The sequence below is a fragment of the Liolophura sinensis genome, chromosome 7, assembly GCF_032854445.1.
Source record: "Liolophura sinensis isolate JHLJ2023 chromosome 7, CUHK_Ljap_v2, whole genome shotgun sequence".
In the NCBI taxonomy this organism is placed as follows: Eukaryota; Metazoa; Mollusca; class Polyplacophora; order Chitonida; family Chitonidae; genus Liolophura; species Liolophura sinensis.
In genome coordinates this window covers 17,788,655-17,814,875 of record NC_088301.1, presented here as the reverse complement: position 1 = coordinate 17,814,875, position 26,221 = coordinate 17,788,655, and the positions used below count along the sequence as shown (strand labels likewise).

General features: G+C 39.2%; 1 protein-coding gene across 1 annotated transcript; it reads right to left on the bottom strand.

Annotated features, from left to right (window-relative positions):
* Nucleotides 1-1,760: 1,760 nt before the first annotated feature.
* Nucleotides 1,761-19,451, bottom strand: LOC135470700 (uncharacterized). The gene is made up of 3 exons (XM_064749734.1): nt 19,289-19,451; nt 5,659-5,865; nt 1,761-2,218 (listed from the first exon to the last, which is right to left on the bottom strand). Exons 1-3 carry the CDS (start codon nt 19,449-19,451, stop codon nt 1,857-1,859), a joined length of 732 nt encoding a protein of 243 aa, XP_064605804.1. The 3' UTR covers nt 1,761-1,856.
* Nucleotides 19,452-26,221: the final 6,770 nt, after the last annotated feature.

Below are 26,221 nucleotides of genomic sequence, written 5' to 3'. Positions count from 1 at the left end.
AGTAATTGGATACAAATAATTTCAGATGAAAGTATCATGGAAACTGTCTTTCGTTTGACTACTGAATTTGACTCTCCACCTTGTCAGTTACACATGCCTTCTGAAAAACCAGTAAATGCTGCTGAACAAAAGCAAGTGAGCATAAAAATTGATAGACTTGTACAGGATGAAGTCCTAGAAAAAGTTGATCATTTTTCACCCATACTCCTCAAACCCAAGAAGAATGGTTCTTTTAGACTGATACTAAATCTGAAAAGCTTAAATCATCATGTCGAATATAACCATTTTAAAACGGAAGCGTTTAAAACAGTGGTTAAAATGGTTAACACCAATGTTATATGGCATCCATAGATATAAAGACGCTTAATATAGTGCACCAGTAAGGAATGGCTTGCAACAATATTTCAGGTTTTCCTGGGATAATCAACTTTATCAGTTTAGTTGTTTACCAAATGGCTTGGCTCCTACCCTAAGGAAGAACACCAAGCTCATGAAACCATTATATACTAGTCTTAGAACGAAAGCTTGTTGCATATCTACTTTTATTGATGACAGCATGCCCTGTGCAGCTTTGCCGGATGAGCTACAACAAAATTTGAAAAAAAAACCCTATTAATTTACTTGAATCTGTATGATTTACCATCAATGTTGAAATATCATGCTTAGAGCCAGACTTAGAGATAAACCATTTAGGTGTTCATATTATTATAGTAAAAATGGAAGTTACAATGATAAAGGGAAAGACAGATGTTTTGATAGATAGATGCTGTTCTTTGCTCACTCAAAAAGAACAAACATACAATGGTTTCTTGTTATCCTGGTGTGCAGTATGCCCCGTTACAGTAAAGGTGTTTAGAAAGGAGCAAAATAAATGCCCTCAAAGACAGTTAAGGTGATTATGATGCTTTGGTGGAAGTTACAAGAGAAATGAAAAAGGAGCTCCTCTGGATAGCTGAGGGACTGCATTTTTAAAAACGTAGCTTAAATCGCAAACCCGCCAAAAAAAAAAAAAAATCAAACAAAAAAAAAAAAAAAAAAAACACATGGGAGGAACAAAGTCAATCCTGTGTAATAATCTGACTGTGCAAATGTGGATCTGGGGTATCTCAACAGACATTTGGACAGACAACTGGCTCACGTGGAAGCATAGCGGTCTGAGGCTTGTTTAACGTTTGGATTAAGCTGTGTGTTGTATTATCTGGCATCAGACAAAGCATTCCGAAAATCATTGGACAACAACGGTCCCATAGGGTACACATATATCTTCAATTCCTGAAGACATCAAATGTCTTGTAAGTAGGTTATCTTCCTTTCTTGAGTCATGTTATGGTCATATCGATGAAAAGATTCAACTATACATCGGTCTTCTGCACTGATTTGATGGGTGATTGCATGTTAAATTAGCTGCGACTGACGCCTCTCCCAATATGAGGAATATTGACACCACATATCCGCGTATCCTATCACTGAGTAACCATGTAACTAATCATATACAGTGCTCCAACATTGCAACCATTATTGAGCCATGTGTCAGTTAAAATGTACGCAGTTTTCGTTTAAGAGGCACATATACGTTGTATCTCTTTCTTTCATTGTGGGCGTAAATTGCAAAACAATACGTCCTATAGGAATGGTAACATGCAATCCGCAGGTTTTGAAGGAACACAGAGTGACTACAATAAATCTTTCCTGGACAGATTCAAAATAAATAGTAGGAAAGGTTAGCAATGCCAGTCAGATGAAAGGGTTCCATATTGGTAGGCCGAACTACATAAGGATGGCTAAAATCTATGTGTTTATTTTCGATGCATGTTTTTAACAACTTATCTAAAGCAAGCGGGAAGATGTGCAGAACGCTACATAACAACATACTCACCTTTTACACAATAACTTCCGGTATATCCAGAGTCACACTGGATATTCCCCGTCGCTACAGGGCATTCACCAGTGACAGTGTTACACTCAGTTTTGTTGTAACAGTGTCCACATGTCTCTTGGCAATCTTCCCCCCACGTGTTGTTTTTACATTCTGCAAAACACATCATTTCATGGGTGTCAGCATTATTTTCTGATAATATCATCTGATATTTTCCTATGTTTTTAATTCCATGCACTTCTGGTGGAGTTCGTAGAAGTCTTCCATACAAATTGTTTAAGGTTATGTAGTTTTGTCTTTCTGATATACAAAATAACACATAAATTTGTTGGAAACCAAATTTTGCCGAAGGTTAAGAAAAGCTGTATTACTCTAAAGTAATATATATTGATTGCGTCTTCCCGGCATCACTAAAACGTTAAGTTTAACCATTTTGCCAGATACCACGTTGTGGCCGCTGTCCTTGTTTTACTCTGTAAGTCTTTTATATTGTAATTATTTGCACGGAACGTCCATTTCGGTTGATGCCTAATATACGTTTATTTTAACTCATGGATGTCTGGTATTTTGCCAGTTTCTCTTCGCCGTGAGGTAAATTCACAAAATTTAATTATGTAAGTACCACAAAGAGAGAGAGAGAAAAGACTTGCTGAAGAGAGAATATAGCGAGAGAGTTAAGCGAGCCTGATTTATAAGGTGAAGTTTGACTTGGATTCCATGTAGTCATACACCCCTGAGGAATAACATGCCCACTCATATACCCATCTTGTTTATGCAGGGGGTTGACTAATGTATGCTTTTAATATTGAGGGGTGGGGGGGGGGGGGGGAGGGGTGGGCTAGGGTTTCGCTCGCCCGTTCAACCCATGGACTGTAAACAACTGGCTCACGTAGACGCTTAGCGCTCTGAGGCTTGTTTAACGTTTGGATTAAACTGTATGTTGCATTATCTGGCATCAGACAAAGCACTCCGAAAATCATTGGACAACAACGGTCCCATAGGGTACAGATATATTTTCAATTCCTGATGACGACGTCAAATGTATCTTGTAAGTAGGTTGAGTACGGCGTAAAACACCAATCAAATCAATCAAATAAATGAAAGTAGGTTATCTCCCTTTCTTGAGTCATGTTATGGTCATATCGATGAAAAGATTCAACTATACATCGGTCTTCTGCACTGATTTGATGGGTGATTGCATGGGAAATTAGCTGCGACTGACGCGTCTCCCAATATGAGGATTATTGACACAACTCATGTGGGTATCCTATCACTGAGTAACCATGTACTTAATAATATACAGTGCTCCAACATTGCAACCATTATTGAGTCCTGTGCCATTGAAAATGTACGCAGTTTTCGTTTAAGAGGCACATATACGTTGCGAATGTTTCTATTTTTTCACTGTGGACGTAAATCGCAAAACTATACGTCCAACAGGAATATTAACATGTATTCCGCAAATCTTGCACAGTAATTTTTAAAGGAACACAGAGCGACTTCAATAAGTCTTTCCTGGACATCTGCAAAGCAAATAGCAGGAAAGGTTACCAATGCCAGTCAGATGTAAGCCGAACTACATAAGGATGGCTAAAATCTATACGCTTATTTTTTATGCTTGTCTTCAAAAACTTATCTAAGGCAAAAAGGGAAATGTGCAGAACTCTACTTAACAACATACTCACCTTTTACACAATAACTTCCGGTATATCCAGAGTCAGACGGGGAATTCCCCGTCGCTACAGGGCATTCACCAATGACAGCGTTACACTCAGTTTTGTTGTAACATGTCTCTTTGCAATCTTCCCCCCACGTGTTGTTTCTACATTCTCCAAGACACGTCATTTCATATGTGGCACCAATATTTTTTAATAATATAATTTGATATTTTCCTATTTTTTTATTCCATGTACTTGTGGTTGAGTTCGTAGAAAGCTTCCATACAAGTTGTTTAAGGTTATGTAGTTTTGTCTTTCTGATATACAAAATAACACATAAATTTGTTGGAAACCAAATTTTACCGAAGTCTAGGTAAAGCTGCATTATTTCCAAGTATTTTGTATTGATTGCGACTTTCATGCATCACTAAAACGTTAAGTGTAACCATTTTGTCAGGTACGACACTGTGGTCGCTGCCCTGGTTTCACTCTGTAAGTCTTTTATATTGTAATTATTTGCACGGAACGTCCATTTCGGTTGATGCCTAATATACGTCTAGTTTTACTCATGGATGTCTGGTATTTTGCCAGTCTCTCTTGGCCGTGAGGTAAATTCACAAAATTTAATTATGTAAGTACCACAAAGAGAGAGAGAAAAACTTGCTGAAGAGAGAATATAGCGAGAGAGTTAAGCGAGCCTGACTGATAAGGTGAAGTTTGACTTGGATTCCATGTAGTCATACACCCCTGAGGAATAACATGCCCACTCATATACCCACCTTGTTTATGTAGGGGGGTGACTTATGTATGCTTTTAATATTTGGTGGAGGGGGGGGGGGGGGGGGGGCATAAGGCATCGGTCGCCCGTTCAACCCATGGACTGTAAACGACTGGCTCACGTAGACGCATAGCTGTCTGAGGCTTGTTTAACGTTTGGATTAAGCTGTATGTTTTATTATCTGGCATCAGACAAAGCACTCCGAAAATCATTGGACAACAACGGTCCCATAGGGCACAGATATATTTTCAATTCCTGACGACGACGTCAAATGTGTCTTGTAAGCAGCTTATCTCCCTTTCTTGAGTCATGTTATGGCCATATCGGTGAAGCGCGATTCGACTATACATCGGTTTTCTGCACCGAATTGATGGGTCTCTGTAGGGTAAATTAGCTGTGGCTGACGCCTCTCCCAGTATGAGAAATATTGACACCACATATCCGCGTATCCTATCACTGAGTAACCATGTAACTAATAATATACAGTGCTCCAACATTGCAACCATTATCGAGCCATGTGTCAATTAAAATGTACGCAGCTTTCGTTTAAGAGGCACATATACGTTGTATCTTTTTCTTTCATTGTGGACGTAAATTGCAAAACTATATGTCCTATAGGAATAGTAACATGCAATCCGCAGGTTTTGAAGGAACACAGAGTGACTACAATAAATCTTTCCTGGACAGATTCAAAATAAATAGTACGGAAGGTTAGCAATGCCAGTCAGATGAAAGGGTTCCATATTGGTAGGCCGAACTACATAAGGATGGCTAAAATCTATGTGTTTATTTTCGATGCATGTTCTTAACAACTTATCTAGAGCAAGCAAGAAGATGTGCAGAACGCTACATAACAACATACTCACCTTTTACACAATAACTTCCGGTATATCCAGAGTCACACTGGATATTCCCCGTCGCTACAGGGCATTCACCAGTGACAGCGTCACACTCAGTTTTGTTGTAACAGTGTCCACATGTCTCTTGGCAATCTTCCCCCCACGTGTTGTTTTCACATTCTGCAAAACACATCATTTCATGGGTGTCAGCATTATTTTTTGATAATATCATTTGATATTTTCCTATAATAAAGATATTTCCATACAAGTGACCTTGTTTCTAACACAATAATAACAATATTTTCTACTGCTGTCAGGTAATGAGTTACACACGTGAAATTCGGAGGTTGACATGACATCGCTTAGAACTGCAGTAATGAAGTCATTGACCTCACTTATGACAGTAATGACATCAATAAAATGGCGACAAGGTCCTACTGCTGGGAGTTTGATCGGCCCATGTGAACTACTATTCATGTAGATGGTGTAAGCCATGGTCTTACTTACCGAAAATCTGCACTTCACACAGAGTAAGGTATGAGGAATTAGTTATCATAATCTTCACGGTGTCCCCAAATACAGGACCACCGTTACAAACTGCGTCGATGATGTCCCCAGGACCGTTCGTTTCTGTAGTGTTGTCTTTGTAACAAACTGTGTAATTCTGGGAGGAGTTACCCACATACACAGTGAAGCCGTTAAGTCTCTCGCCACCTTAAACACAGATTTTGATGAACTAGGACTAGCTCATTGAATATAATAAGTGGAGTATTCGAATTACAGTTCAAGCCGTCAACAATTGAATCAAAATCCACTCAAATTCCCAAAATCCAGATTGATTACTCAGACTAGTATCATAGTCTTATGAACTGAATTACACACACACACACACACACATATATCAATGTAACCGAAGAGAGCCACCTGTAAGTACAAGCAGATGTAGTCAACAGATTTATATAATGTCGGAAAGATATGCGTGTTTATATCTACTACACTGTGGAAATGCCATGCGTCTACTTGACACCTTGCCCATTGTACAACTAAGAAAATCACTGATGTGAAGATAAAACGTGGGCGCCCTACGTCAACATTTTTAATGTTATTACCCAATAGGCAATATTTCGAGTACTCAACATTTAATTTTCTAATAGGATTTTCAGTAATAAAATATGCAGGTGTGAAGACGATCTGATGAAAATATGGACAACATACATATATATATATATATATATATATATATATATATATATATATATATATATATATATATATATATATATATATATATATATATATATATATATATATTCAATATATATATAGGGAACATTTTAAAACACACAAATGCGAAATTTAAAAACATCTTGTTGTGTTCCACGTATTGTAATGGACTTTATTAAATTAGTTGCTCGTTATCTCACCAATTGTCTTATTGTGAAAACTGGTAACTTTACTTATTAACATTATATGCAATGTAAGTATCGCATATTCGCATATATATGTGTAAACCTCTAGTATTTGTTGTATATTGGGAAGATAATATACTCTTATAGCCATGCAGACTATAGAATCTACACTGAAATAATATTTGCGGTGCTTTAACGCCCTCTAGTCATACATTCTATTAGAACAGCGATACATGTGAGTATTTCGTAATCTTTGGAAATACGTAACTGCTGTAGGAATCAGCAGGGGAGTTTCTCTCGTGCAGTGTATAAAATAGGACATTTTCCGGATAAAATGTTTGGTGCCACATTTTTGCTTTATTTAGTTATTGTTGGTTTTTTTTTGTAGTTGTTTTTTTGTAGTTGTTTTTTTTTATTTTTGCTAATTTATTTTGCGTTTGATGTCATTTTCAATAATACATTTAAGGGTTTAACACGGCTGTAGCGGTTTGTTGTGTAACCCTATACCGCTGCACTTTGTTTAGTACAGAGTCAAATCCTGAGAATGCCCATTTGACTCGTTACTAAACAAGGTTCAGTGGAATTGAGTTAGAAAATAAACACCAAGGCGAAGGTGTTAAGATCTGTTCTAGCCTAAAAATTGAAGAAAATGTGGAAAAACTGCATATTTCATGTTGCTATTCTGTTTACTCCCTCCACAGAGGTCGTACATTTTACACCAATCAACAAAAAGCTTAGGCCTGGAGACGTCAAAGCTGCGTATGTATGACGTCGTGTCTTATTGTTGCTTGGCGTAGAAATGTAAAAGTTTACTGTACGTGTATTTTGATGTTATACCGCTGAGATCAGAATGGAACATCTTGAAACAAATGTTTCTTTTTCAAGAGTGTCCGGGTGTAAAATCTAAAAAATGTAGAAACAAAAGCGATATCTTTTAACTGTGCGAAATAACGATTTTATCACAGAAGGAAATTCCATTAGTTCACATTTGTGTATATTAGGAAGGTATTACATACCACGTGTTGCGTGACACACTTGTTGTTTGATAGTTCGTCTCTACTTGATATGGATATTTGCACACGGCCTGCAACTAACAGCGGGCTAGAACTGATATTACAAAACGACGTTCTGTTATAAATCGAAGGCACTTGGCAAAAGCCTATGACAACCAACGGATTTTGTCAAGTACCAGACAAACGACCTGATTTAATGTTGTAATTGAATCAGCAAGCGCTAGATTCGTGGCTGCAACATCACAGGCCATTAGTTAACGGTCTCCTGGATGAATGGCCTTGGCGTACACCCACCAGGTCTGGTTTTTTAAGGAGGATAAAAAGCTAACTTACACGACGTGCTACAGGAAGAAGAATTCCTGTTATATATCCTGAACCTGTAGATGTTGTACTGTGCATCCAGTGTCACCTTCCAGGACGCGGATTTTGGATCCTTGTCGGTGTGAGTACATGTGTATGGTGTGTTCAATAAGTGATGTCCAGTCCCACCATCCACGGCGAGTCCGGAGGTGAAGCTGAAACCTCCGTGGATATAATCCGAAGACTGCGTCGTGCTTTGGTTAAATGCCACATTCCCTGCCATCGGAAGCACAATAGTAGTATCAATATATTTAGCTAAATGTATGTGTTTTAAAAATAATGCTGTGTTAGAGTAGCATGGTTTTCCGTTTTAGTTGTTTACACGGCAGAAAATGCTGAATTATTAAAGCTGAAAAGAATGCCTCTGTAAGATGCAAAGGCGCATCTGGTTAAATGCAAGAATAAAAAGCAAACTAGATTTCATTTCGGAATAAACAAACACCCATGCATAGTTTTCTAAAACGAGAATCATATTTGACGAAAAAAAGAAACTGTCGAATCTTCACAAACCTACAGACATAAAACCGTATACAAATTGGCCGGCGTTGGAAGGGTCATGTCAAATGTCTTTAGACGGAACGACACGTAACAACATGGGCTCTATACATAGATATGTTGAAGTCTATATTATTGGAGAGGATTATGGAAAATGAAGTTTTTTTCTTTTAAACACTTTTTCTAATTCATAATCCAAGTCCATATGCCAGGTTTCGGTGCCAAGAACCCATTACCTCGGGTGACGTCATAATCATTTTAAAAAAAGGAGATGACCCTCTAAAAGAAAAATATTATAATACAAGTAATACTACCAATAAGTTTCTTATCCTCTTTTTTAATGCTTCATCAATTTTCAGTAGTGATTCCAAGAGCACCTGCTTGATATAGTTTCGCATATAACTAATAAAATCACTTGTATTCATTTCCGGATTATAAGCTGAAACAATGAGGCTTTACGATGCAAACTTTCATGACTACAATGTACGCTTCTCACCCCCTTTACCAAGAATCATCTGAGATTTTTGAAATGTTGACAAAGCTTACAATATTTAAAGAATATATAAGTAACATTTTCCTGACGTATCAGCAAATGATGCTTCGATAGATCGATGCGGCTGGCGGGCACAGAAGTTCGTCTTCTCAAATACAGTTGAGATTACTTCTAATATATTTAAATGTATAATGTTGCTTTTTAATCTTTACTAATGTATCAATGTGTACGCATATCAGCGAGGAAACTATTCCGAATAAAATGTTATTTGTTGTTGGGACCTTTTCGTGATGATTGTTTAATAACTACTGCGGAACATTTAGCGGTAAAGGGATCATTAAATGAACAATTTAGGCATTTCGATTACCATTAACGTGTTACTTACGTCTGGAGCAGGTAGGACCATCCCAGCCAAGGGTACAGTTTCCGGAACATACTCGTGTTACATCATCACACTGACCCAAACAGTTCTTGCATGGCTGTCCAAAAACTGAAATTCAGCGGTAACCAGAATCAACGTTTAGCATACCGGTGCACTTTTTGGAGGCGAATCTTGGAGAAATTTATAAAAGGGCGAAATACCAAGGCTTTTTAATTCAAGAAATATAAAAACGCACAGAAATGAAACTTACGTCACAAAAAGCTTGACTTAGCTCGGAACTTATGCTCAGATGTGTACAAAATTGGAACATTTTTGCACAAATATAAACAACTAAAACTAAAATCATTTTCGCTCCTGACACTATGTGTTGTGAAATAAATAATAATATAGAGTCAAAAATGCATCGTTTATTGTCACTTTAAATCTTTTATTTTCCTGTGTGGGTTTAGTAGAGTTTAATGACTAATTTATTTATTTGTTTATCTCTTTGGTCTTTTACGCGGTACTATTATACGACGGCGGCCAGCATTATGGTGGGAGGAAACCGGGTAGACCCCGGGGGAATCCCACGACCATTCGCAGCTTGATGGCAGACCTTCCCACGTAAGGCCGGAGAGGAAGCCAGCAAGAGCTGGACTTGAAATCGCAACGACTGCATTGGTGAGAGGCTACTGCGTCATTGCGCCCCGCTGGCACGGTAAACACCTCTGGCACGGATGCCCCAGGTGAAGCATTAGGGCGGATATGTAATAAAACCGTACTGAATCCAGCTGTATCGTATCGAATCTTAGATTTTATAATTAACGATTGGCAACCGTTCCATATGGGACTCACGAGATTGGGGTTCACAGTGGCTTTTCTTTTATTTATTGATTGGAAAGGTATTCAAAGAACTGTACGTAGGAATATTTCACAAATACGACAGCGGCCAGCATTATGGTGACAGGAAACCGGGAAAACCCACAGCCAATCAGGAGAACGTGAACTCACCGCATAGGTAAGTGACGCTGTAACCAACAGACCAGACAGGACTCACAATGGCTTTAAAATTATTTCAAGCCGACCAGGTTACAGCAGCTCAAAATATATCTAAACCATAACTCGGCTATGACTCTGACAAACTTTTAGAGTCAGTTCTGAAGTGTATAATGTTGAAGGCTGTTGATTGATCACTGCTGATTTGCCATCCACATGGTGAGTTATAAAATGTATTTAATGTCGTCTCTACAACTTTTCGTGTTGATCGTTATAAAGGAAACAGCAATGCAGACGCATGGGAAATGGTTTCCGTTTCCCTGTTGCAGACTGGTGTTCCCTGTTGCAAACATAGGGGTAAATGTACTAAAAAATCTGACTCCTTTAGCATGACCTTAGGCAGAAACAGTCGACGTTAACATAGCCGACTGCACAGTTCGTCAAACACATAGGTTGCCCGAGATATGACACAGTATCGGTTGTAGCACGGATTCTCTGGACCTGTGTATATTACCCTTACATGTATATGTATGCTCAACATTTTTCTGTAGCCTACAGCAGTACAGTAAACATTGTAGGGAGACAAATGCAGTAGAAGTGTAAAAATTATTGCATACAAATACCTGATGTACATTTACTTACCACACGGGCCTCCGTGGCTCAGTTGGTTAGCGCACTGGCGCAGTGTAATGACCCAGGAGCCTCTCACCAATGCTTTCGCTGTGAGTTCAAGTCCAGCTCATGCTGTACGTTGGAAAGTCTGAGAGCAACCTGCAGGTGGTCGTGGGTTTCCCCGGGGCTCTGCCCGGTTCCGATCACCATAATGCTGACCGCCGTCGTATAAGTGATATATTCTTGAGTACGCGTGTGCGTACATACACTGTGATTTCGTATGTCACGGTGTGTCCATAGGGCCGAATTACTGCCAGCACTGACGTAACACGCCGAAGACACCGGACATGACGCCTCATCCAGCCACATTATACTGACACCGGACTAACCAGTCCTGTTTCCATGCTTTAGCCTGGAAAGCCCTTGTCCCACTTTCATGTTACATATACTCTATTCATCTTTTGGTGTCTAAAATATGGCGTATGTCCCATAAAATGGTTTTATAAATGATCTTCAATTCAAGAGAATTGGTCAACATCCGAATTAATAATATGAGATTGTACTTTTAATTCTGTGAGTTTGTTATTTCAATGTGAGCGTTGTACACGACTCAGTTTAAAACTAGACTCGTATTTACGCACAAGTTAACCCATTAAGTTTAATATATAATAAATTAATATAATGCTCCATGAAGACATTATGGTTATGAAATTTATTATGGTGTCGCCATATCTTAATGTCTTATGTTTAGTGTCTTCACGTCTGGTCTCTTCAGCAGTGTAAATATATCGGCACCGTCAATTTGAGAAACAGAATGTTGAAGGTGACGTTTTACCCTTAACAAACACATCAGACTAAAAACTGGATGCATTTTAGAACTTTATCGGGGTGTATAGGTATAGGTATAGGTATATGAGTCAGTACCTTTCCCCTGTTTAAGCAAACACCAGTGAAGTAAGCAGACAAAATATGTCATTCATAACCTTGCAGACAAGGGAACGATGTAACAGATGGTCACATTTACTTCCTTATCTGTCAACAGTATGGCTGTACCAGTTTTAAATTTTAATCATTACACTTTCCTAATCACGAGAGAAGCCTTACGTTTGACGCTTGTCTGGTGCGCATTTTGTACAGTGACAAATGTTGAACAGATACAGTAATCACTGATCTTACCAAATGTTAGTCCCATCATAAAGAGAAGCACACCGCTGATCTGTTTCCTGTGAACCTCCATGTCTACGGGCAATCCCTGTTCAGATCCATGGTCAGGTTATATCACAGTACTCTTATTTTATCCTCAAGTGATTTGCCACACTGAAGGATTTCTCACAACATATGACCTTCTACAAGTTATATCTCTACAGTTGTAAAGCGCTTTCCACATCCACTGCCATGCATGGACCAAGGAAGATGTCCGAGACGCCGTCACGGATTAGCGGGTAAACCAGTGTCGTCAGTTTTCACTCATGTGGCAGTATACGTAAGGAAATGATTGCAGAGCACCTGCAGTCGTTCTCTTAGCGCGAACTGTATACCTGTAGTTACTAAAAAGGCAAACTCGTGAGCACATAACTCCCAAATTTGTTTTCGGTATCATACATGCCTTTGTAGCCCACTAAGGAGAATAGCGTATACACAAATGATATGAAAATACCCTCCATATGTCTGTCAACCTACATTTATTGTGTGTGCCATTTTCTCTCTACTACACGAAAGTTCCGTGAAATGTTTACCTTTGGTCTGCTTGGTAATAATGCAATCCACCTTCTGTTAATTTCGTACGCCTTTTAGACTACCTTATCGGAAGACAAACAATGTCTTTTTCATTCCTATGTAACGATATAGTGAAATATCGCGTACGCCTCAGTGGATGCAATATGTACATAGGTTACGCATAAGTTTATCTGAGTTTGAGGTAGTTAAGATTATGACCTTATATTGTAAGGATAGGCCTTCCCGGACGAAATTGCACAGTGTTGTGCGACTTTGAGGTGTTTGCCAACACTACTGACATTGTAACACGGAAAGGCGATGCGAAGGGGAAAGCGTATCTGTAGGGTTTACAGATCTACACGAGTTTTTGCTTGGATGTAGCGGTAGATATTGGTAAACAGCACAAGTCACCTTTTTCGTTTTCTCTAATGTGATGCATGTGTGGAGGTTGACATACGGTAACTCTATGAAGCTTAGATTTAATCAACCTAATGATTTAAACGTTAAAGCTCATTGATTAACTGAAACGAGTGGTTTGAAGATCAATAAACGTCAAATATGCAGAATTTCTGCCATCCACCACTTTGTATGTAGGGTGAGCTTGCACTGGATTTAAAAATAATTTATTGAGTAGATTTGAAAAAAATGCCAATAAGGCGATTGGAATAGCTCCTTGAGATAATTAATATGTGTTAAATCTGATGAAATATGCGTAGCTTCTAAAATGTTTGATGATGGTTGTGCAAAATCGGGGATTAATTCCTTCAGTAGATTAGCATAAAATATTCTCAACATAATTGTAATTTAAATCTTCTTTCAAGCGATAGGGATTCCAAATCGGTTTTGGACAGGGGGTTTGTAGATTTTTCTTCTCTCATTGATTGTGTTGTCTATAAACCGTCGTTTACCTATACGGCTATAAGCCGTTGTCTATCATCACATGGTCTTGTTGACTATAAACCATTTTGTGCCATCGTGTAGTCTCGTGACTATAAACCCTTTTCCACCATCGTGTGATCTCGGTACTATAAACCGTCATCTACCATCGTGTGACCTTAGCGGCTAAAAACCATCGTCTACTGTCGTGTTGTCTTCGTGACTAAAAACCGTCGTCTACCATCGTGTCCTGTTGGTGACTAGAAATCGTCGTCTACCATCGTGTGATCTTCTTGACTTCACATCGTCGTCTACTATTGTTTGGTCTTCGTGACTACAAACCGTCGTCTACCATCCTGTGGCCTTAATGGCTACAAATCCTCGTCTACTATGGTGTGGTCTTCGTGACTACAAATCGTCGTATACCATCGTGTGGCCGAACGCTCCTTACAGACCAGTTGTCTCAAGTGGTCGAGTGGTTAGCGTTACACCGCTGCACAATGGCTCAGTGACCTCTCACCAAGTGATCACTGAGAGTTCAAGTCAAGCTCATGCTGGCTACCTCTCTGGTCGTACGCCTGCCATTAACCTGCGGATGGTCGTGGGCTGTGTCGGCTTTGTTCCAAATATAATGCTGTGAAATATTCGCGAGCAAGGCGTAAAACATAAATGATAAAAAAGAAAGTGATCTAAAAACGAAGAAAAGTTCATCAGAAGGTCATCTGAAAGTTATGCACAAAAGTATCGTCATGGAATGATTTTGGAGTTTTAATTACAGAAGGTTTTACTTTAGGGTGTAGACTTTAGGCACACTGCTACTCCTATGCCACAACACTTGTTTTTTTTTCTTTTCACCTTCCAACCCTCTTTAAAAATAGCATGGTTTTACAATGATATAAAGTCATGTGGTAAATGAGAGTAAGCAGAGTTCTGGGGAAAAGTACAACATACTGTGAAAAATTCAGTAAATTGGTGGTTTCAACACGTGCGCTTATTGATCAAGGCGTGTGGCGGTGCACCGCCGAATTGGTTGGTTCAGATCTGTTGTACTGTTTAAGTATCCCGCCATAAGATATTATATCCCACAGAACACTACACATTTACTGGGGGCTTTTATCAACATGTATAGGAGGTTTACATCTTCATGCCACTGTTGAGTGAACAGAACGTCTTTTACAAGACACCCGGCTGTCAACCCAGACTTATATCGTGCAATGTGTACTGTCACCCATAAGACTCGTCTGTATGGCAAGTGACATGATTCACCCAGCCATTTTGCCAGTACTTTGTGTTTTGATTCAGTATCACTACACATAAAGAGCGCACAAATCTGAGCTAAGAAATAGCTGCCTTCCAATCAAGTTAATCATTCAAGTGGATTAATATCAGGTAAATAAAGCGACAACCGCTGAAGTTTTCGTGACACTAACATTGATTAACGTCAGTTAACAACATTAACATTGGTTAACATCAGTTCACAGCAAAGACAGTACAGGAATGTATACAGCAAATAAATAATACTTCTGCACTACAGAAACAAATGCTTAAGAGTTAAAGGCGTGCTATTCAAGTCCTAGACAAGTTTATGAATAAACTTTCCATTAAATAAGTAACTGTTTGCAGTCTGGTGACTTTACGGCTGCTGTTATCAGCATGGAGAAATAGGGAGGCAGAAGTGGAAACATATCGCCAACGTGTTCAAGCCAACACCAATAAGTAGGAAAAATGTCATTTACAAGCCTGAAGCCACGGCAACGAGATAAGAGAAAGTCACATTTATTTCCTCATCTGTCAGTACAATGGCTGTACCGGTTTTAAATCTTAACGATAACTTCACTACATAAGCGACAATCAATGTGTCGCTGTACATTTTCCACAGTGACGAATGTTGAACATACGTTTTAACTCAGTAAGTAATATACTTACCAAACGTTATACCCATCACAAGAAGAAGAGCTCGGCTAATCAGTTTCTTGCGATCCTCCATGTTTAAGGGCAATACCTGTTCAGTTCTAGGGGCAGTTTATATCACTGAACTCTATTCTGCCCTGAAGTAATTTACCACACAGTAGGAATTCTCAAAGTATTTGACTTTCTGGAAGCCAAATCTGTACAGGTGTAAAGCTCTTCCCACATCTACTGAACAAGTGAGGTGTGTGGACGATCACCAGAGCTTATTCTGATAACTACAAGCCACATATGGACTAAGGCAGACATCATGCGAGACGCCGTCACAGTTGTGTATAAATCTACATGCAGCTGGTAAACCAGTGTCGTCAGTGTTCATCTCTGTGCCAGTATACGTAAGGACACGTTTGGTGAGCTTATTCAGTACCACTGACCCTCTGACCCTCCCAGAGCAAGCTCTGTCGTCTGTGTAGGTGTGGTTACTCACATCACGAATATTTATACCTGAACATTTCAAAAGACTTTTTAATGTTAAATTCCCCGTGTGTGTTCACTATTACACATGCCTATGTTGTCGTAAAACCGCTTTTCAAAAAAGCAAACCCGAGGCACCCACTTAGAAGAATAGTAAATACATAAATGATATGAAAAGAACACTACACGTGACAATGAATTCACTTCTAGTAGTTGTATATGTTTGTGTATGTATCGGCTGTGACCCGACAATGTAAGATGTCCCTTATGTATGACAGTTTTTGTCTACTAGATGTAATTATGGTAACACAATTTTAGGACAACGAAAGGTATACATTCGCTTCGTAATAACGCAATCCCCCTTCGGTAATTTAAGGTGAGTTTTGATATTACTGACATGCAGTCACTCCACACAACTTAGATTAAATTTACCTGATGATTTACACGTTAATATATATTGTTTACATTAAATTCATATTTACGAAGATCAATAGGCATGAAATATGTATGCTTAGAAAGGAACAAAATAAATGTCCTCAAAGGCAGTGGGTGATTATGATAGTTTAAAAAAAATTATAGGATAAATAAAAAAGACCTCCGCCAGTGGGCCGAGGAACTGCAATGTCAAAAACGTAACTTATTTAAGTTGCGAAGCTTCCAATCTATTTTGGGGTGCTTGTTCAGAAAACTTATTAAAATGTAAGCTATTTGGAGTTACTGTAAAGATATTTGGTGCTGCGTACTTCTGCTGAGTGTGACAATGATATTCATATCCAGTCGTGGATTATACTAATGCGGTGAGGTCATGTCAGTCGCATGGGAGGAACAAGGTCAATCCTGTTTAATGACCTGGTGTACAAATGTGGATCTGGTGTATCTCAAGAGACATTGGGTATCGGTCTATCAACACATCTAAAAACATACCTGAAAAGATTCATCAAACGACAGACTGTAAGAATAGAAATTTCTATGATCGCACAGAGTGGGCGTGGCACACAGGTGTCTATTAGAAAATTGTGATGAGGTTTGGGAAGCCAGAGATCGATTTGTTTGTATCTCGTCTGAATGCTAAAGTTGGACAAGTATGCATGCTGTTCATGTAAATGTTTTACAGTGTCTTGTTGTAACATTTATTTATACCCATTTTCACCTTTCAGCCTCATCCTAGCGTGTCTACAAAAGATTAGGGAAGACCCTGAGACCGTCCTCTTCATAGCCCCTGCCTGGCTTATAAAAGCCTGTTTTCTCCCCTGCTGCACATACTGACAGCAGTACCATTGTTTCTTCCACAAAGGCTGGATCTACTGACTTTTTCCCACAGCTCAGCCCTGCACCCCCTTCAGAGGAAACTTAAATTCTTAGCATCCAGATTGTCAGGAGATCTGTTAAACACCAGAACATTTCAACACACGCTGCCGATATCATCCTACATTTTCCTGGAAGCCAGGAACTCATAAACAATACAACACCTATGTGTTCAGATGGGCGGATTTTTGCAATAGGCAACAAACAGATCCAGTGCCAGGAGATGTTATGTAGGTATGTAAACGACACACATCTGGAACATCCTTTAGAAATAAAATCTATTATGACCATTTTCAATGTCCGGCCTCCTAACACAATATATTCAGAAATATGGGATGTAATTAACGTCTTATGGTTCATTAACACTTAATCGCCAGTTACATTTATTTCACTCAAAGATCTTACCATTAAGACGGCAATATTGATTGCTCTTGTGCCTCCCCGTGAGACTTATAAGAATATAAGTATAGCTTAAATACTGCAGGGGAAAATTGGATGAATTACCTTAAATGTTTGAACTCTACGATGAACTCTTGTAATGTTTAAATTTCAGTAATTATTTCTCTTTAAAGAAACTCAAGTGTTTATAAATGAGGATATATCTTTTTTCCACAAAAAGATTCCGATCATTTACCACATATAGAAAAGCAAATGCGCCGCTCATGAATATCAAGGGAAACAACTCTATGTTCGAGGTACAAAGGTCAACTGGGAGATATTTTAATGATATACCTCTTGTAATTTGTTTGAGGGCCGGGTTGTAGTCTGAGGAAAGGGATAAGAAGCCAGCGTTTAGATGGGTACCCGCTATCTCCGATCAGATGAGTGTGGATGAGTGTGGAAGAATTCGAGTGTCATATGTAGGCCCTGACCATTTTTAGACCATATCCAGAATGTTGTACTTCGCATCGACAACAAGTTGAACGTTAATACTGTGGTATTGGTGCAGATTAACAGTTTCGTGTCATATGTGCGAGGAGCAGTGATTTGTACGTATGCCCCATCAATAGACCCAATAATGCCTGGAAATTGGGCAACAGCGTAGAACGCTTCCTGTTTTTCTCGGAATTCGCGAGCTGTCAGTGGAAAACGAATAAAATGAAAACAGACTTCGAACGGTAGGTGTGATAGCCCTAGATACAGTCGGCTGTGAGACTCCAATGTCATCACCATTGCATACCTGCATTTCCTAGTTGCCAAAAAACGAAGAGTAATTAACACTTTTTGCATTAGATTAAGTGCACAGTTTCTGTTCGATGCACTTACAACTTACGTTATCCCTAACTAGTGATTCGATGTACCAAATTCTTGTGCAGCATCCAGACGAAACCTATCTAAGAGCTCCCTGTCAATATATTCCTTCGAACAATTTAGTTACAGGACCATACAATCCAATAACCTATTTATTATACACCCACCTGTCAAAAAGTAAATAAACTCGAACGCTTAACAAATTGGGTAAAACCGTGCTAATTATTTTATATCGCGTAACAATAGCCGATAGCCGGTTACGGGAGGAATATGTAATACTGAATGGAGCACTTTCATTGGCTGACGGAAAACTGGGTCAGGCGCACGTGGCCGAAGCGGTATTTTACAAACAGAAGTGTAAAGAAAAGGAATGCAGACGTTTTTGTGAAAATTAAATGTGCATTTATAGAAAACTGCGCAACGGAACAGAGTAGTGTAATCTTTACAGGATAAGGACGAATGAGAATTAGAGCTTGCTGACACAGTTAGCTGATTATCCTGGGGATTCTTTGCGGAAGTTGATGGCATCGGAGTCGTGAAAACTTCATTTGTGTGCACTTGAACTGACCGGCCAGGAAGTGGAAGCGCGGGAGACGGTTGACTGAAGGCGAGATTGCCCTAAAGTAAACTCGACATTTGCTTCTGATTTAAGTGATCTAATTTAGAATCATACTCCTGGATGCTAGCAAGGGATTTGTGTCCGGTGACCTGCATAATTTTATGTGGAGTGACGCCAGATTTTACAAGGGTTTGGGCGGTTGTTTTTCGGACCGAGTGATTAGTTTTCCGGCCGTTCAGTCCAGCAGCCTCGGCTGCCCTCTTCATTAGCTTTCCCAAACGATGCTCTCCCATTGGAGTGGAGTAATACCGCACAGCTGCATCAGGTTTGAGGCGACATTCGGGAATTGGTGTGAGGTAGAACGGGCTTCTAAAATGTTTTCCAGCTCTGGGTCATCAAATGGATCAAGTAGCAAGCAAATTTCAGCGTCGGTGAGATCAAAAGGGTCAGAATCTGATTGTTCGGCAGCCATGCTTGTTGTGTCCTCTGGTTGTTGACAAACACAATGTAGTCCGTACGTGAGACGTCACAGTTACAACTGTCCAATATATTAAACATATTGAGCGGTTGTGTTTATTATATAACATAGTAGGAGCTGGACACCTAGGTGTATAATAAAACCGGATATGACATTCTGTTGTCCACATGTGTATTGAGGTTGTATTAAAAATTATCCTGATGTGTAGGCCTATTTTATTAGTTGTTGATTGTGTATGTATACAGTATGTGCCCCCACGGGACGTATGGACCAGACTGTGGGAAGAGATGTGGGAACTTTTTTATTTGACAGGAACAATGGCCAGTTATGTTAGCCCAAGCTCGAGTTAATACAAAACAATATATTACCATAACAAAAAAACTTCAAGGTAAAACTACTTTAACTTCTTGTACATTATGTTGGTGTTCTTCATTTCCCACACACGTTGGATGTTCTCAAAATCATCTGTCGGATGTATGATATTGTTATGTATGACTATTTAACGTTTTCATGTACTGTTAGTCTGCGGATCTTTGTGAAGGGGGGGTGGGGTGGGGGGGTTGATTTGCACTGGCGCTTTTCCGGCCCAAAGGGCCGATGCGCGCCAAAACTTGGCGTCATTGAAAATGCTTTTAAGCTGGATAGTATATAAAGGAAGAGTATATTATTTAGGACAAGAAGAAGAAGTTTCAATTCTAGTGCTATGGACATTGTAGCATTATAGCCGACGAATTTTGGGCTTGATGACTAACAGAAGAAAAAAAAGTGTTTGCAGAGGGTCATTATTCACTATGATGACCGTTTCTTAATGTACAATCCATATTTACAGTACAAGACGGGCAGGCACATGGGTTAAAGAGAGATTTTGGGAAAGGTGGGCGTTAGAACACTCAAGATGTTATAACATATACGGAACACAGAGTATAGTACAGGAAGAGCTGAACAGTATACATACACAATACCTGGACAAAAAAACAGTAGAAGCGTCAGCTCATATCAGTTCTGTTCGGGTAGAAAAACGGCAACAACCACTTTAAAAGCAACAGATAGGCCGATCCAACCATGTTAACATTAAAAAAAAAAAAAAAAAAAAAAAAAAAAAAAGAAAAAAACCGATAAATAAAAACGACGACATCTGCTAAGAAAATTGGCCAGGGCCTGGAAAGTCTTATTTTGGTTGGCTTTTAGGATTTAAAACAGATGCTAACGTAAAATGCCAAAGGCCAATGGAGCGTAAGTCCCGGTAAAGAACACGGCGAGCGTTAGAGTGCCGGGTACACGTAAATAAGAGATGAGCGATATCATCGTTAACTAGGCATATGTCACATAACCCAGATGGGTGCAGATTCATTCTGAATAAATAGGTATTTGTAGGTACATGTCCAGAAATAAGGCGGAAAACTAGCGTTTCATCTCGTCGGGAACGTAATGATATTGGCGAATTTAACAAGACAGAACGATTATACTCGTGAAAAAACTTCCCCTTATTAGCTTCATCCCACTGCCGCTGCCAAATATCCACAAATTTAGGTGCGACATGACTCATAATTTCATTAATGTTTAAGGGCACGTGTATGGATATATCTAAAAAGGATAAAGCTCTCTTCGCCAGGGAGTCTGCCATTTCGTTCCCCACAATACCGACATGAGCTGGTACCCAGTCAAAACTCACAGAGACGCCCTGGTAACGAAGAGTGGTGCATAAATGTAGTATTTCAAACACAAGTGATGAAGAATTATACCAGACATAATTTGACAAGGCCTGCAAGGAAGATAAAGAATCGGTAAGTATAACAGCCCTGGTAAGTTCTGCTGTAAATACTGAGACAAAATTGGATAATCTAAAGGATTTGGAATATTTTAACTCTGGAACACAAAAAGCTGCACCAACTCTGTTGCTGTCTGGACACTTGGAGGCATCAGTGTATACCTGCAAGTACTGGGATAGGCTTGTATGTATATATTCCGTAGCACATAGTAAGGAAACATTCGGATTATCAGATTTTTTTATATCATCGTTCAGAGTAGTCGAAATATAGGGAGGTTCTAGATTCCATGTGGGGAAATCAGGAACACGGGATGACTGCAAAGCAACATTATCACAATCTAAAGACGAAGATATGTTCTTTGATCTCAAACTAAATGGTAACCCAGCATAACTATTTAAGTCATGCAAGTTGTCATAAAAGGAAGGTTCGAGCAAACGAGACGAAGCATTATTAACCGAACATTTGAGCCTGAAAAAGAACTTGAGGGTGCGCAGGCGCCGACGGATAGACAATGGCCATTCGTTACAGAATACCTGCAGAACGTTAAGTGGTGTGGTGCGCATGCCTCCTGTACATATCCGCAGCGCTGCGCACTGAACAGAATCTAATTTTTCTTTAAGCGTAATGCAAGCAGAATCATAGGCTTCACAACAATAATCAAGTTTGGTACGGATGAGAGAGCGATATAGCAGTAGTAATGATTTTTTCAAGGGCCCCCAAGATTTGCCCGATACACACCTCATTAAATTTAGAACTTTATCACATCTTGCTATCAAATAGTCAATATGTCTACCCCAAGTAAGCCTATTATCGAATATAACCCCGAGATACTTAAAAGAAGAGGAGATTTTGATCGTCGAGTTATTAAGGGTTAGACAAACATTACCAGTATGGCGCCGTGTAAACACAACAGCTTTTGTTTTACCAGAAGAAAACTTAAACCCCCAGTCCCGGCTCCATTTCATTATATCATCTAGACCTTGCTGAATATGTTTGACACAAGAGGCAAGGGACCTAGAGCAAAACCACATGGATTTATCATCAGCGAAAAGCGTGCAATTTAATTTAGGGGATATGGCATTGGGTAAGTCATTTATAGCTACATTAAATAAAGTGGGAGATAAGACGCTTCCCTGGGGAACCCCATTCTCCACCGGAACCATGCGAGAATAACTCTGTCCCACTCGAACTTTAATAAAACGTCCGGACAGGAAATCTTTTAAAAAACCCAACATTTTCCCACCAATGCCAATATTACGCAGCTTAATTAACACCCCAGTCCTCCAAACCATATCGTACGCTTTTTCTATATCGAGAAACACGGCAAGTAGATAATCTTTATATTTAAAAGAGTGTCTGATGGAGGTTTCTAAATTAACCACATGGTCAGTAGTACAACGTTTGTTTCTAAAACCGCTCTGTACTGGACTAAGTATATTGTGTTTCTCCAAAAACCACATCAATCTAGAATTTATCATACGCTCCATGACCTTGCAGAGACAGGACGTGAGGGCTATAGGCCTGTACGAAGATGTGAACGAGGGATCCTTACCTGGTTTAGCAACGGGCACAACAATTGCCGTTTTCCATTTAGCAGGGAGTTTCATACTAGACCAAACGGCATTGTAGAGCAATAGTAATATAGTCATACAGTGATATGGCAAATTGTACAACATGGAGTACGTAATAGTATCCTCACCCGGTGACGAATCCGAACATGAGGATAAGGCCTGCTTTAAGTCTAGTAAAGAAAAATCATTGTTAATTGGCATGTCATCAAAAAGAATATTATTAAAAGAATGCATTTCTTCAATATTTTCCTTATGGGATATAAACTCAGGAGAATAATTGTTTGAACTGGAAACGAAAGAGAAACTGTCTGCCAAAATATTGGCTTTGTCAATATTAGTAACATAATTACTATTATTATGAACAATAGTTGGGATGTTATTTGATTTTCTTTTACCTTTAATCGAGTTTATTTTATTCCAGACTTCTTTGGTATTTGTATTTTCAGATAAATTCGAACAGTATTGTCGCCAGTGATCTCTCTGAGCTGTTTTAATCACCCGCTGTGCTACAGCTTTAGCTCGTTTAAATAAAACAATGTCTTGGTATAGGCGAGTGCGTTTTGCACGATTTTTTAAAAGTTTCCGATTTTTTATAGCATTAGAACAATCGTTGTTCCACCAAGGAACAGGTATTTTACTAGACACCTTACCTGAGGATTTTGGAATGTATTTTTGTGCAACCACATCAATGGCATTAAGTACATTATCTGCAAAAATATCAACATCATTATTATACACATCCTGAGAAAAAGACCTCAAACATTCTTCTTTGTATACATCCCAGTTTGCCCTTTTCACATACCATCTGGGAGGCTGGCTTACAGGATTCACATGGTGGTCTATATTACAGGTGACTAGAACTGGTAAGTGGTCGCTAGGACAAGGGCTTATGGTATCAACGAACCAATTAAAAGACAGACCTATATCTGCTGAGCAAAGAGTAAGGTCTAAGTGAGACAGATTACCAGAATGAGGATCTACACGAGTGCCCGTCCCATCATTTAAAACACACATTTCATAATCATTAACTAGAGCAGTCATTACCCTTCCATTGAAAGTCGTTGTAAAGCTACCCCATAAGGGTCCGTAAGCGTTAAAATCCCCACACAATATATAAGTGCTATTAATATAAGACATAAGAGTATCAAAATCTTTTCTATCAATACGACTAGAAGGATTGTATATATTAACAACACTTGTGGGTGCACCAGACCTCGTAGCAATATTAAAACATTGTGCCTCAATACTGTTAAAGGGAGGTAACTTTAGTTCTGAAAAGGATAGGCCGTTTTTTAGAAGCATGGCCAGGCCCCCTCTCTCGTCTGTATTCCTATCCATTCTACCTATAAAATACCCAGGGTAAATAAAATCCATATGTGGCTTTAAAAAAGTTTCTTGAAGACATATAACATGAGGAGCAGGCTTAAGATTTTGAATATAACACTTGAATTCCTCTCCATGAGCGCTAAGACCGCAAATATTCTGATGTAACATGTTAAAAGTCATTGATAAAAAAGGTAAAACAAGATAGGAATATATATTTATATTATATAAAGGATACATTATGAATGTTCATCATCCGAGGACACAGTAAATAGAATATTGTTCAGTCTTTTAAAATCAACAGCCTCAGAGCCAAGACGACTCTGAGCGATGCTAAACACTACTTGTACCAAACTCTTAGGGTCTTCGATTTCGAAGACTTTTATTAGTATTTCTGAAAAGATGGCGATAAGCCTTGTGGCCATTGTGAAAGACATATCGTCTGTCTGAGTGGGTTCACCACGTGGGGTTTGAGTAGCTATGGTCCTAAGGATTGGCTTGACGGGTGTAATCGTAATAGAATGGGGCTGTTCAGGGGGGGGGGGGGGTTATCTACTACCGGCCCTTCTGTTAGAGCTCGCTCATTTGACCCCTCTGGGTGAATTCTATGGGGGTTATCTTTTTCACGTACTGATTTTAAAGCATCAGCAAAAGAAATTTTCTTGGTAACCTTTATGAACTGCGCTTTACATACCTGCTTTCTATATGGGCAACCCATATACGCCGAGCTATGGCTCAGGGACCCGCAGTTGACACATTTGGGGCGATCCAGGTTGTGGCATTCATCAAATGTATGGGGGCCGCCACATCTTGGGCATCGCTGGCGTCCCCTACATTCCCCTGAAATATGCCCAAAGGACTGACATTTGAAGCAACGTATGGCGGGTGGAACATATTGCTTGACAGGAAATATTTCGTAACCGAGAGAAACTTCTTCCGGTAGTGCATCCGAATTAAAATATAACAACATACATTTGGTTTTAGTTTTTTCCTTCCCTTTAGTTAGACGCTGTGCTTTCGTTACTTTGTATTTTTTCAGTGCTTGTTGTACTTCTTCTTCAGTGATGTCTTCCCCTAACCCATAAATCACCCCACGTGAAAGGGTGATATTGGAGTGCAGCCTGCAGGAGACATCTCTTCCCATCAGCGTTGTTATGCTGAGTGCCTTTTTGACTTGAGTGGCACTATTACAAACAATTATTAGGTCTTTACCGTTAATTTTCTTTACTTGTTTTACATTGCCAATTGCTTGTTGTAAACTCTGACCAAATTTAATTGGGCTCCACCCAGTGACGGGTAAGCCCCCCATAGATGAAATTACAACATTGTTATTTCCCTGTTTCTGACCCACCTGCTTTGCTTTCTTCCCTTCCTGGGAGCTTCTATTTGTTGAAAAATCGCGCGTTCGTTTTGTAGTGGATCGCGTTTCCACGACTTCCATGTCGTCTCCTTCTGCGTCATCCATGGCTGTAACTAATGACTATAGTGGTGTATGCACAGGGGAGTTATTACAAGACGACAGTTAAAAATAGCAGAAGTTGCTCGGGAGCTGCTCCGAGCCAGGGAGAAAAGACGAAAGGCGCTCTGTTAGGTGTGGAAGAGACAGTGTAAGTACAGGATTTCCTATCCCACAATTGTACACTATACCTAAAGTATAGTAACTTATAGCCCTATGCTACTATATAATACTAACGATATTACTATTATACACTATATATTACTATACACACTATATATTACTATATATACAATCAATTACAGAACTTTTTTCTATGGATTAACTATATTTCTATTATCAGGTGTGAATGCTTATCAGATAAAAAAAAAAAAAAAAAAAAAAAACACCAAAAAAAAAAAAAAAAAATTGTTGTCAAAAAGCCCAATACTAAGCAACAAACGCGTATTATTAATTTAGAATTTACAAGACCGAAAGCTATCACAAATAAATCCAAAGAATATCAAATATACAACACTATGAAAACCACTCTCAAGGAACGCCTGTACAAGAAAGGGGGTTAAGTTGACCTTTGCCTCCTTTACCGCGTCCAGACATATCTATACCTTCTATCGACTATCAGGCAGAGCCCAGGGGAAATCCACG